General features: G+C 41.5%; 3 protein-coding genes across 5 annotated transcripts in view; 1 reads left to right on the top strand and 2 right to left on the bottom strand.

Annotated features, from left to right (window-relative positions):
* Positions 1–4,336, bottom strand: part of LOC105501197 (chromosome unknown open reading frame, human C11orf57) — a 10,641-nt gene extending 6,305 nt beyond the window's left edge. The window contains exons 1-3 of the mRNA XM_011927030.1: positions 3,711–4,336; positions 2,983–3,059; positions 287–387 (exon numbers count right to left, since the gene is read on the bottom strand). Coding sequence (XP_011782420.1) covers positions 287–387; positions 2,983–3,051 — 170 coding nt within the window. The 5' untranslated portion in view covers positions 3,052–3,059; positions 3,711–4,336. The remainder of the gene's footprint in view (positions 1–286; positions 388–2,982; positions 3,060–3,710) is intronic.
* Positions 1–13,336, bottom strand: part of SDHD (succinate dehydrogenase complex, subunit D, integral membrane protein) — a 38,110-nt gene that overhangs the window by 16,553 nt on the left and 8,221 nt on the right. Inside the window, exon 2 of the mRNA XM_011926737.1 lies at positions 11,446–11,449. The gene's annotated coding sequence lies outside the window, so the exon portion shown is untranslated. The remainder of the gene's footprint in view (positions 1–11,445; positions 11,450–13,336) is intronic.
* The window catches only part of PIH1D2 (PIH1 domain containing 2), an 11,451-nt gene continuing 2,465 nt past the window's right edge, over positions 4,351–13,336 (top strand). Inside the window, exons 1-6 of one of the 3 annotated variants that reach the window (XM_011926740.1) lie at positions 4,351–4,646; positions 5,498–5,705; positions 6,487–6,610; positions 6,962–7,207; positions 7,548–7,813; positions 10,207–10,407. In XM_011926740.1, the coding sequence (XP_011782130.1) occupies positions 5,529–5,705; positions 6,487–6,610; positions 6,962–7,207; positions 7,548–7,813; positions 10,207–10,341 (948 nt within the window). In that variant the 5' untranslated portion in view covers positions 4,351–4,646; positions 5,498–5,528 and the 3' untranslated portion in view covers positions 10,342–10,407. Of the gene's footprint in view, positions 4,647–5,481; positions 5,706–6,486; positions 6,611–6,961; positions 7,208–7,547; positions 7,814–10,206; positions 10,408–13,336 lie in introns of those variants that run through there. The other 2 variants (XM_011926739.1, XM_011926741.1) reach the window with 2 other exon arrangements.

The raw sequence follows: 13,336 nt of genomic DNA, 5'->3' as shown, positions 1-13,336 counted from the left end.
AAAGTCTTAAGTTAAAAGCTATCAGGTAAGGTTAGAAGCCACAGAACCCTACACATTCATAATTTTTCAGGGAGAATTTTTTAACTCTCCATTGTAAATAAATACAAAGAGTGGGAGCATATGCATCATAGCCATTATCTTTATGCCTAGATTACGAAAGAGGAAAGGCTTAAGGACTCACAGAACTAAATTCATCTATCCTTAATATACCAAAGTATTTTTAAACAAAAGTTGATGATGCTGAAAAAGATGAGAATTATTTTAGTTCTCAGAGCTGCAACTTCACCTTGAACTGCTGGGTAGCATTTTCCTTTTGGTCCCCCGGTAAGCATCTTCCATCTGTTTTTCCAGTTCTCTTATTTTCCACATATCTGATTCCTCCTGAATCTAGAATTTTTAAAAAGGAAAGAAATAAAAATAAGTTACTAAAAATAACTTTACATTACAGAAAAGTAACTAACTGGCCAGGCGCGGTGGCTCACACCTGTAATCCCAGCACTTTGGGAGGCCGAAGCAGGCAGATCACGAGGTCAGGAGTTCGACAACAGCCTGACCAACATGGTGAAACCCCGTCTCTAATAAAAATACAAAAATTAGCCGGTCATGGTAGCATGCACCTGTAATCCCAGCTACTCAGGAGGCTGAGGCAGGAGAATCCCTGAACCTGGGAGGTGGAGGTTGCAGTGAGCCGAGACCACACCATTGCACTCCAGCCTGGGTAACAAGAGCAAAACTCCGTCTCACTGTGCCACTGCACTCCAGCCTGGGCCACAGAGTGCCCGATTTCAAAAAAAAAAAAAAAAAGTAACTAACTGAAAATACAATCTGACTAATTATTGGGCTACAGACTGGGCTATGATCAGGAACTTGGAAAACAAATTGGTTTCTCTAGAAAGTGGCTGAACAGTCCAATCCAGTAAATCTCAAATATCTAGAATTATTCCCCAATAGAATTTTTAAACCCCTGCATAAACATCACCTTATCAATTTTGCAATTATGCTGCGATTAGCAAATGATAATGCCACATTTCCAAAATGCAATGTGATTTTAATTGTATCATCTCAATTGAACTTTAAGCAATCTCATGAGGAAAATAAAGCAGCTACCATGATTACATTTTACTGTAAAGAAACAAAAGCTCAGAGATTTTACCAAAGTCAAAACACTAGTAAGGACAGGTCTTTAAACTCCCTAAGCTATAAATCTCTTCTCATAACATTATAATTTTTGTCAAAAATAAAATAAACAGTATGGCTGCTAGAGAATTTCTTGAAAAGCAGAATGTGATTACCCAAAGAACAAGAACACATTTTATTTCTAAGTCTTCCCGCATAATTTCATTAGATCTGTGCTAGATTTATCTTTTTCTAGTTACCATTTTAAATCTAGGCTTACTATACAACTAGGGGCAGGTTAACATAATTGCACAGGCAGCTTGGGTAACAGTTTTACCCTCGCCCATAATTTTAAAAATCAGGTGATACGACAGTAATAACATGATCAAACCAAAAGTAGTAGTTTTCTGAAGAAAACTAAACCAGGGGCCTTGGCCCTCTTTTCATTATATGTGCTCTCCTAGGTGACCTCATCTACTCTCATGACCTCTTATCATCAACCTATACACCAATAATCCCGAAACCTTTATGTTCAGCCCCAACTTTTCTCCTCTACTCCAAGTCTGAATTTTCAGCTGTTTGGACATCCTATAAGCACCTCACCATCAACATGTTAAAAACCAAATTACCTTTCCTATCATAATTGTCCCCTTTTTTGTTCTTTATCCCAATTAACAGAATCATCATCACCCACCCAGTCACAAAGGTGGTTACACAGTTGACCTTGAACAACAGCGATCTCAACTGTGCAGGTCCACTTATCCTCAGATTTTCTTCCACCTCTGCCACCTGTGAGTTAGCAAAACAAGCCCCTCTTCTTCCTCCTCAGCCTACTCAATGTAATTTTCTTAATAAAATGTTCTTTTCTCTAGTTACTTTACTATAAGAATACAGTATATAATACATGTAACATAAAAAATATGTGTTAATCCACTGTTTATGGTATTGCTATGGCTTTCAGTCAGTAGCAGGCTATTGGCACTTAAGTTCTGAGGGAGTAAAAAGTTATACACGGATTTTCAACTATTCAGGGGTTGATGCCCCTAACCCCTGCAATGTTCAAGGGTCAACTGAATTAGATTCCATTCTTATCATTATCATCTAATTAGCCAACAAGTTCTTTGGACTCTATCTCCTAAATTCCTCTTCTTCATCCCTGTCACTAATTTCACGCGAACCCTCATCACCTCTCACCTGTAATACTGCAACTGCCTCCTAATTAATCTCCCTACTGTTTCTCCCCATCTGATTCATTCCCCACCCATCTGACAAACCATCTTTCTAAAATATAACTATGATCATGTCACATCCTGTTTAAAAACATTTGATGGCTTCTTTACTGCCTAGAGGAAAAAGTCTCAGTTCCAAACATCACGATCCAACTCTAATGACCACTGAGGCCTATCTTCTGCGCCTATCCCTTGCATTCCCCGCTTTCTGGAAAATTTCTTGCCATGCCCCAAGTGATTAATGCTCTTTCTTGTTGCCATATTAATGCATGATGCTCTCTATCCAGAATGATCTTTCATATCTAGTAAGCTTATACTTATTCAAGAACCAGTTTAAATATCAGCAGCTCAAATACCACAATTTTCTGTAAAATCTTTTCTAATTCCCCAGGGTAGATTTTATTATTTCCTCCTTAGTACTCCCAAGCACTTTGCAAATATCTCTGTTATACAGTACTTATCAAACTGTATTACAATTATCTATTGTATTCATCATTTTATTTCCTACTTTGTACAAAAGCTTTCAAAGACTAGATGACAAGAATATTTTTTGTATCTCCCAGTTGTGCCAAAATAATGCTTGGCACACTGCTTGCTTTCAGTAAGCACTGAGGAGTAACTAGGTTGTACCTCCCACCTTATTGTGAGCATCTGTGTGCCGGATGACATTCCTCAGGAGAACTTTCCCCAGTGGAATCCGGGACATTCTTCAATCTGAAATGAATCAACAAATAACGTTTAGTAATAATTTATTTTATTACTTTATCTTTTCTTAAATTTTATAAAGAAGCATGAGGTAAAGGAAAGATCACTGAACTAGATGTCAGAGATCCTAAATAATAGTTTTCCCTTTACCATTGAAAGAGGGAAATGCCTAAACACACTAATGTGAGACGAAAGGAGATAATGTACATTAAAGTTCTTTGACAATGCACAAGACTGCATAAAATTAAGTGCTTTCATGAGCACCATTTTATTTAATCCTCATAATAACTATTTTTTATATGAGGCAAATATCTCCATCCCTATTTTGTAGATGAAGTTTCCTTAAACCTGCCATGCCCCAAGCCACATAGTCCCAGGCAAATGATGTATATCAATGTCTAGATTAAAAATCAAACCTCCAATCCCAATATTAGTTTGCCGTGAAGCAAATACGTAGATTTGAGAGTATCAGGAACCACAGGTGTCAACAGTAACAGAAACTGATGACTCAAAACATCAAATACAAAGATGTCCTAAACTTCTCCATTTGGGAGCATTTTATTTCCTACTTGGTACGAAAGCTTCCAAAAACTAGATGACAAGAATATTTTCGTGTGTAGCTAGCACGGGCTTTGTGCAACCACCCCAACGCTCACTCACCCCTTGATCCTGAGGAAATCAGGCATCTTGTTAGTGAGACGAAGAACCACTCCATTACAAGATCTCCTCCGACCCAGGAAGCCAAGGAGTCAGGGCTCAAAGGCAGCTCTGCAGCTTCACCCGAGTCCTTCGTGAAAACGCAGCCTTCCCACTGGTTAATCTGCCCTCACCTGTGGCCCAGGCCACTGCCGCCTTTCCCCCAGCCCAGATCGACAGGCAGATCTCTCTCCCGGACTGAGGCCGGAGACTGAGCCGGCGCGGAATTCGGACAGCCCGGTTGACCCGGGCATTCCCCACTCACGCTCCTCTGGGACGAACCCCGGGGGTAAGTTTCACTCCCCAGAAAGGATGGGAACGCTTTGGATGGCTATGGCCTTCGGTTGGGCCCCAGGAAGTAACTAGGGGGCCTGAAGCGGGGGTTGAGGTTTCCAAGTGGAAGACAGAGGAAATATCCCCATCTTTGTCACCGGGATCCCTGTCCCCCAGCGGCCTCGGAGCTCCCGGTAACCTTCCCTCCAAACGCCCTCCCCACACAAATACACACAAACACACCCATACCGTGCGCCGCTGCCTCGCGTGGCGGGGGTAGGGGGGAAGAAGCGGTTTGGGAGAAAAAGGAGGAGACTTCCTTTTCAGGCCGGAAGTGGTGCTCCTGAGAAATCGTCCCACCAACAGGCAGCCCAGAGACTCCCAGAAGGGAGGGTTTTCAGGACACTCCAGAGGTTGACGGGTGCAGAAGGGAGGCGGGCGCTTTCCTGGAACAGAAGTGGGTCGGGCCCAACTGAAAAGCAAGCCTGGCACCAGAAGGGGGACATTCCGGAACTAGATATGAGGAGACTTTTCTGCCTGAAACTCCCCGGACCCAATTAGATGTTGTACCCAGGCTGGTTACCCTGGTAACAGGCGTCGCGGTTTGTCAAGGAGCTGAGAGAAGAGGTGGGTTTGCCAGCCTATAGAATGACTACCCGTTAGAACTGAGAGAAGAGGTGGGTTTGCAGACCTATGGAATGATTACCCGTTAGTTAAGCTTCCCATTTAGCGTAATCCTTACACAGTAGTTGAAGAATCTAAACCTCCTTTTTTCCTCATTCTAAAGATGCTGTGGGACACCTCTCCAATGGGAGAAGAGGCTAAGGAGAGTTATCTGAAGACGTAGAGAAGTGTCCCAGCCTCTCTATTAGCTTCCTTAATCCTCGCAATAACCCTATGATATAGGTATTATCGTCTTCATTTTGAACAGAGTAAGAGGAATATATATATATATATATATATATATATACACACACACACACACACACACACACACACACACACACATTAATTGCTCAAGGTCATACAGTTAGTGAGAGATAGAACTAAGACCGGAATCTAGGCATTCTGGCTCGCAAGTCCGTGCTTTGAATTACTAAACTATAATGAGGATTAAGGAAGTCTCATGTAGCCCTCACCCCATACACACCTCTGGCAATTTCAGAACTGGGGAGCCACCAGTCAGTGAGGTGTTGGAACAAGAAGATCAGGAAACCCAGATTTAAAATGATTACTCTGACTTGTCAGGGTCCAAGTAGAAGTAAAGTCTTATCTGAGAGGACAGTGTGAGAATTTAGGAAGAGGTACTAGATAATTAATAAGGAAAACATAAAGTGGTGCTGCTGATCCACAACCTTTTAGACACAAATGCTAAGTCCTAACTTCACCAAAACAATACCTGGCCCATTCCGCCTCCCCAAAGCAGAAATGAATCAACAATTACAGAGTTTTCTTCCCGAAGTCATGTCTTTCCACAGGCTTAAGAAAATTATTCACCACTCATCAGTCATGGAGACATCCTCAAAGGGTCTGCTCACCCAAGTTACTCAATTTTGGAACCTCCTAGATGATCTAGCTGAAAGTGACCCTGAGTGCTATGAGAAGTTTATTCAACAGCAGCTGAAAGAAGGGAAACAGCTCTGTGCTGCCCCAGAACCACAGCTTTGTCTACAGACCAGGATTCTGGTATGTAGAGTTGGTGCCAGGGATGGGGAGGTCTTCAATAAAATGATCCCAGAGTAACCAGAGAATACTTTGCACTTAGGCATTGCTATTTTTTTTTTTTTTTTTTTTTGAGATAGGGTTTTGCTGGCTCTGTCCCTCAAGCTGGAGTGCAGTGGCACAATCACAGCTCACAATCACAGTTCATTGCAGCCCAAGTGATCCTTCCACCTCAGCCTCCCAAGTAGCTGCGATCACAGGTGGGCACCACCACACCTGGCTAATTTTTAAATAATTTTTGTAGAGACAGGATCTCCCTATGCTTCCCAGGCTAGTCTCGAACTCCTAGGCCTCAAGTGACCCTCCTACCTCGGCCTCTCAAAGTACTAGGGTAACATACGTGAGCCACCACCCCGGTCTGGTTTCCTGATTAAAAGCCAGAAGCCTTGGGGAAATCAAGTAACAACAGTATAATCAAACACAATTTTAATACCTGGGCTGGAGTGCAATGGCACAATCTCTGCTCACTGCAACCTGCGCCTCCTGGGTTCAAGCAATTCTCCTGCCTCAGCCTCCCAAGTAGCTGGGATTACAGGTATCTGCCACTACACCTGGCTGATTTTTGTATTTTTAGTAGAAACGGGGTTTCACCATGTTGGCCAGGCTGGTCTCAAATTCCTGACCTCAGGTGATCCAGCCACCTCGGCCCCCACAAAGTGCTGGAATTACAGGCGTGAGCCACCATGCCTGACCTTAAATGGTTTTAAACTAGGTTTTGAGATGTGCAAAATTACTTGCTTTCCAGAAACCAAAAGAAAAAATACTTTTTATCAACCTGTGTCAGTGGACAAGGATCCCAGCTCCCCAGTCAGCCACTCATCCAGTACCTCTAACTGTTGGCAAACCAGAAGATACAACTGAGATATCAGGTACAAATAATTAAGGGAGAGAAAGCACATTGTAGAAATTTTATTAGGAATGGACAAGATTTTACTTGGCTGAGAGCATTTCAAGTAAAATTATTTGGTGATAACAGAATTACAATTAGTGTACCTTTATGCAAATTTAATACTGTTTAACTTTTGTAATAAGATGAGCTGTTTTAATCCATGTAAAAGTGCCAGGAAATGTCATAATTGCTGTAGCACTACTGTGATTACCTCTAAAAAATACAGGAATATTCTCTAGCTTTATCAGGAATATGGTTTAATATATTGCCTGACAGTATCATTAGTGCAACAATTTGTCTTCATTTCCTGCCCTTTCATTTACACACACAGATGCTTACACGGTCATTGATGTTGCCTACAATCCTGATGTTCTTCAGGCAGCAGAAAAGAACCAAGTGAACAAAAATCAGTTAATTCAGATGGCCATGAAATGCATTGAGGAGCAATTCCAGTTCACCCTCTCACACTCTTACCATATTACCAAATTTAGAATAAAAGGAAGCATTCAAAGAATGAAACAAAATCTGATGGGAATCCAAACTGATTCCATAGATTTAAGAGAAAAAATGAGAAGGGGTAAGTTGATGATTGTAAATGGAAAATTAAACTGCTTTAAGATTTTTTTTGCATCCTGTATACATTTTGAAAACTAGAAATCTCTATTTTAAAAGGTGAGAAACTTCAGATAGAAAAATGTATATATTAGATATTAGAAATATCATATCCTTGATTTTTAAATCCTGAAAAATTTGCAATCAAATTATTTGGTTTAAGATTCTTTTGGCTTAAGATTCCCAAACTAATTTAACTGCAGCTTTATCTACCATCTCTACTAACACCACATATATTACAGCTCATAGTATTTTATGTTGTGGATTTATCTTTTTATCTCCCCTCCACCCTTTTTTTCATAAAGAACTAACTCTTGGACAGATACGAAGCAGTACTATGAGCAATCCCGATCATTTTCCTCAGCTGTTACTCCCAAAAGACCAAGTTTCAGGCAAAGCAGTGTGTCTGATAGAAGAGATTTCCAGTACTGAAATCCAGGTGGAGATAAAGATACCAGCCTATGAACTAAAAATTGTGCATGATCACAATGAGAAACCTCTGAAAACTGAGTTGAAAGTTGAATTACCTGGTATTAATTCTGTCTCTCTCTGTGACCTTAGTGTTTCTGAGGTAAGTTGAATAGATAATACTGTAAATTTGTATCGGCCAGCATTCACTATATTATGCCATAGTAACAAACCACATAATTTTAGGGGCTTACAATGATTTGCTCAGATTACCCGGTGAAGGAGCAATTCACCTCTCGGCAAAGGGAAAATAGAAATGATCAAACCATGCAATGGATGGTAATACTTCTACTCAGATGTGACACTTCATGATATCACTTCTACCTACGCTCCATTGGCCAAAATAAGTCACAAGGCCAATTCTACATCAGTAGGACTGAGAAGTGTATTCTCAAAAGACAGTCACAGGAAGTCATATGGCAGGGATGTACTATCCTCTTACAGAAGAGCAAATAGAGTCAGTCCTACAATCTACCACAGATTACACTCTCGGTCGCAAATATTTGCTTCTTTCTGTAAGGAAAACACCTCCAATCCCAGTATCAGACTCCAAAGGACAGAATTTTGCATTCTCTTCTTCTTGAGCCATGGACTAAGACATGTAAAGAAAAGTTATGTGCTCCCTCATTCCCATCCATCATGAAATGTGGAATGGGGAGAAGATAACCATAATTAACCATCTCAATTCAGAAATGGGAAAAATAAGACACACTGCAGTTACTGGTGCACAGCAATTCTGAAATCCTAGTAGGCAGGCATTGTGAGGGCTCCTTTTCTGGAGGTAGAGGATGTTCTTACTTAAGGTTTCTTGAGAAAGTTCTGTAATTACCTAGCTCCCCAGTTCCATTGTTTTCCACGACCTTTCTTCAGTCTTCAGGAGGATGTTTTCTTTATTTTTTTCCCTTTCCCACTATCCACCTTGGCCACATCTGAAGAGTATTGGAGAATGTGCCATTCTCAGATGCTAAGTAGCCTTTTCAGCCTGGTTTCTGCTCCTGGTATCTTGGGGCTCAAAGGATTGTTTTAAATTTTGAAGTCAGTTTCTTTTAGTCCAGGCTGGTAGCATTTGGATTCCAGTCAGTGATACCCATGATTCCTTTTTAGACATCGCCCGTATTTCCAAGACTTACCTGTCTCTTTAGACTTAATTGCTGTTATTTTAGCCAAATATAAGGATTTACTGAAGTTCACCTTAATACATTCAGAGGTTTTGGCCAGGCATGGTGACTCACGCCTGTAATCCTAGCACTTTGGGAGGCCGAGGGGGGCAGATTGCCTGAGCTCAGGGGTTCGAGACCAGCCTGGGCAACATGGTGAAACCCTGTCTCTACTAAAATACAAAAAAAATTAGCCGGGCGTGGTGGCGGGCACCTGTAGTCCCAGCTATTCGGGAGGCTGAGGCAGGAGAATTGCTTGAACCCGGGAGGCAGAAGTTGCAGTGAGCCGAGATCAAGCCACTGCACTCCAGCCTGGGCAACAGAGCGAGACTCCGTCTCCAAAAAAAAATAAAAAATAAAAAATCAGAGGTTTCAACAAAGCATAAAGGTTTAATCTTTGCCTCTATATTGCCTTAATCAGCCTTGGTTGATAGAAATAATTTCTCAATTTTATTCCTTACTGGCTGAAAATAAAAATTAGTTCTACTTTTCAGTCATTGAGTCTTAGAATTTTGGGGTTCTATAAAATCCCTTTTAATTTTTTTTTTTTTTTTTTGAGACAGAGTCTCTATTGCCCAGGCTGGAGTGTAGTGGCACCATCTCAGCTTACTGTTGGGCAACCTCTGCCTCCCAGGTTAAAGTGATTCTCCTGCCTCAGCCTCCCGAGTAGCTGGGATTACAGGCACGTGCCACCAAACCTGGCTAATTTTTGTATTTTTAGTAGAGACAGGGTTTTGCCATTTTGCCCAGGTTGGTCTCGAACTCCTGGCCTCAAGTGATCCACCCGCCCTTGGCCTCCCAAAGTGCTGGGATTACAGGTGTGAGCCACTGCACTTTAAGCCACTCTTTTAATTCGACTTGCAACATGGTCCATTCTAAGCTCATCTTTCTTGTAATATCCTGTTAAATGTAGTGAACAGAACCAACACGTTACCAATCATCTATTTTCCCACTTCTTCACCTAAAGCCACATATCAACTAGGCACAGAGTATTTGTCATCCAAATTACTGTGATAGTTTCACTAAAGCCTTCATCATTATGAAACATGGATCACTACCTTTCCAGGCTCCAGTAAGTTTCCTTGCTGTTTGCTGGTCAGCCCACATAATTTCGGATGGCAACACTCTACTATGGTGCTGTATCAGTTAACATGTGATGTAGTGAGCAGCAGTAACCACCTTAAAATCTAAGGGATTTACAACAGTAATTTTTTGCTCATTCCAAGTCACATGGCAACAAATGGGATCTTCTTATGGGAAAGGAGTGAATAACTGGGAACAATAAGTTAGTATCGCAAATTTTAAGCAGGAAATAAATCTCTTGGTTTATTATTCTTAGGATGATTTATTGATTGAAGTATCTGAGAAGTACAGATTACATCTGAATCTTCCAAAACCTATTGATACTGAAATGACTACAGCAAAATTTATCAAAGAAAACTCCACGCTAATCATCACAATGCCTTTGGTGTAAAAGAAGAGCATCATGTTTTGGTTTTCAGTGCTAAAGTCATGTGAATTAAAGGACCTTCGTTATGGCTAAAGCAGTAGTAGTTTGTCTTAAACACTAATTCCATTATTTTCTAAGTTCATTTTGACTGAGATTTTCTCTTCAGTTGTTATGATTATATATACATATAATTTTTTTGAGACGGCATTTCACTCTCGTTGCCCAGGCTGGAGTGCAATGGCACAATCTCAGCTCACTGCAACCTCCACCTCCCGAGCTCAAGCAATTCTCCTGCCTCAGCCTCCCGAGTAGCTGGGATTACAGGCACGCACCACCACATGCGGCTATCTTTTTGTATTTTTAGTAGAGACAGGGTTTCACCCTGTTCACTAGGTTGGTCTCCAACTCCTGACCTCAGGTGATCCACCTGCCTCGGCCTCCCCAAGAAGTGCTGGGATTACAGGCATGAGACACCACGCCTGACTATGTCTTATATTTTTAAACTCACTTCTTCTTCTCAAATAAACATCAACCAGAAACTATTAAAAACTATTGCCATGACACACTTGTTTTAAAAATATCTTAAGTAACCTATCATTTGGGAAAATTCTAATTGTTTCCAAGTAACAAGTGAGAACTCTTGGTTTACTGCTTGAAAAAGTCTCTAGTAAATATCAGGAAAAAATTCCAGACTGTGCAAGAAGTTTTTTATTACCAGGGTGGGTTGTATCAGTGAGTCTCCTCCAATAATAAAAATACAGGGCCAAATATAATATTCAAGCCTATTTAACCTCTGTACTTAATTGAGACTGAGTCTCGCTGTGTTGCCCAGGCTGGAGTGCAGTGGCACAATCTCGACTCACTGCAACCTTCGCCTCCCAGGTTCAAGTGATCCTCCTATCTCAGCCTCCTTAGTAGCTGGGACCACAGGCATGTGCCACCACGCCTGGCTAGTTTTTGCATTTTTAGTAGAGAAAGGGTTTCACCATGTCGGCCAGGCTGGTCTCCAACTCCTGACGTCAAGTGATCCATCTGCCTCAGCCTCGCAAAGTGCTGGCATTACAGACGTGAGCTACCGCACCCAGTCCCTAACCTCTGTATTTCAGTTAAACAACTCTGCCAGGAGACCCAGCTACCCAGCCAGACATTTTAGTATCAGATATAGACTTGTCGATAGCTTGGATACAATGTCATAGTAACAGCAAACAAAATATATCTTTTTTTTCTTTTTGAGATGGAGTCTTGTTGTTGCCCAGGCTGGAATGCAGTGGTACAATCTCTGCTCACTGAAACCTCCACCTCCTGGGTTCAAGCGATTCTCCTGCCTCAGCCTCCAGAGTAGCTGGGATTACAGGCACCCACCACCTCCCCTAGCTAATTTTTGTATACTTAGTAGAGACGGGGTTTCTCCATGTTGGCCAGGCTGGTTTTGAACTCCTGACCTCAGGTGATCCACCGTCCCTGGCCTCCCAAAGTGCTGAGATTACAGGCGTGAGCCACCGTGCCCGGCATGCAAAATATATCTTGTATTTGAACAGAAAAAGTAGTTGGCATTGCGACAAGTGCTTTTCTCCTAAAGAAATGATCAGAATTACAAAAGTGATGTACTTTCAACTATCATTCATCTCTTCTAAGCTCTGAAATACAAAGGTACCAACTATCCAATTTATACACCAAGTAAGCTATATACAGACTTTACACATCCCTTAATTATCTTTTCTAGATACAAGTTTCCTTTAATTATCCTTGTAATAAAGTTTCTAGTACAACATACAGGCCAAAGTTCTTACTAATTTTAAAACTTTTTAACTATAGAAACTAATGTTGTATAACAGAAATAACTGATCCATGACATTTAACAGCAAATATAAATTTTTTTTTGACAGAGTCTCGCTCTGTCACCCAGGCTGGAGTGCAGTGGCACGATCTTGGCTCACTGCAACCTCTGCCCCCTACCCCGCCCCACCCCAGGTTTCAAGTGATTCTCCTGCCTCAACCTCCCCAGTAGCTGGGATTACAGGTGCCTGCCACCATGCCTGGCTAAATTTTTGTATTTTTAGTAGAGACTGGGTCTCACCATGTTGGCCAGGCTGCTCTCAAACTCCTGACCTCAAGTGATCTGCCCACCTCGGCCTCCGAAAGTGCTGGGATTACAGGCGTGAGCCACTGGGTCTGGCCTAAAAGCAAATACAATTTTATTAAGCCTGGTCTGGATTTTTGGTTTTTTTTTTCACCTTGCCTCAAATCTCCTTCTTGAAGGCCTGGCCTGGATTTAAATTCTACTAGCAACAGGATAATTTATCTCCTGAAAAATTTCTGGAACTGTATCATGTCCTAAAATTAACAAACCTATTCTCAACCCTCAAAAAAACGTTGAGTCTCACCTTATCTTTCCTCCTACAAAATCACTACCAAAATGTATTTCCTAAAAATTCCTAACCACATAGAAGTGAATCTCTACCCTTGCACTCAGTACTTAGAAGCTACTTACATCAGTATCTGTGTTTGTATACTCATTAAAATGCACATCAAGACCTAATATACTTAAAGTGGTAAAATTCACATTCTAGTTATTTTCCAAAATATTCTCACTCATTTTATATTAATAAAAACAGCTCTACTTCCCCTCCCTACAAAAAACAAAACGGCCCAGGAAGGGCATTAACTAATAATGAACTATGGACTGGTTTAAATACGAATCTTACTAAGATTTCTTTTTCTCAAAATTCAAAATTTGGAGGCTGGGCACGATGGCTCACACCTGTAATCCCAACACTTTGGGAGGCCGAGGTGGGCGGATCACAAGGTCAGGAGATAGAGACCATCCTGGCTAACATGGTGAAACCCCGTCTCTACTAAAAATACAAAAAATTAGCTGGGCGTGGTGGCACATGCCTGTAGTATCAGCTACTCGGGAAGCTGAGGCAGAAGAACTGCTTGAACCCAGGAGGCAGAGGTTGCAGTGCGCTGATACCACACCACTGGACTCCAGCCTGGGCGACAGAGCGAAACTCCATCT

Source organism: Colobus angolensis, unplaced genomic scaffold (genome assembly GCF_000951035.1).
Source record: "Colobus angolensis palliatus isolate OR3802 unplaced genomic scaffold, Cang.pa_1.0 Scaffold7, whole genome shotgun sequence".
NCBI lineage: Eukaryota > Metazoa > Chordata > Mammalia > Primates > Cercopithecidae > Colobus > Colobus angolensis.
Note: the sequence above shows the minus strand (reverse complement) of the source record. Positions and strands in the feature narration are given on the sequence as shown.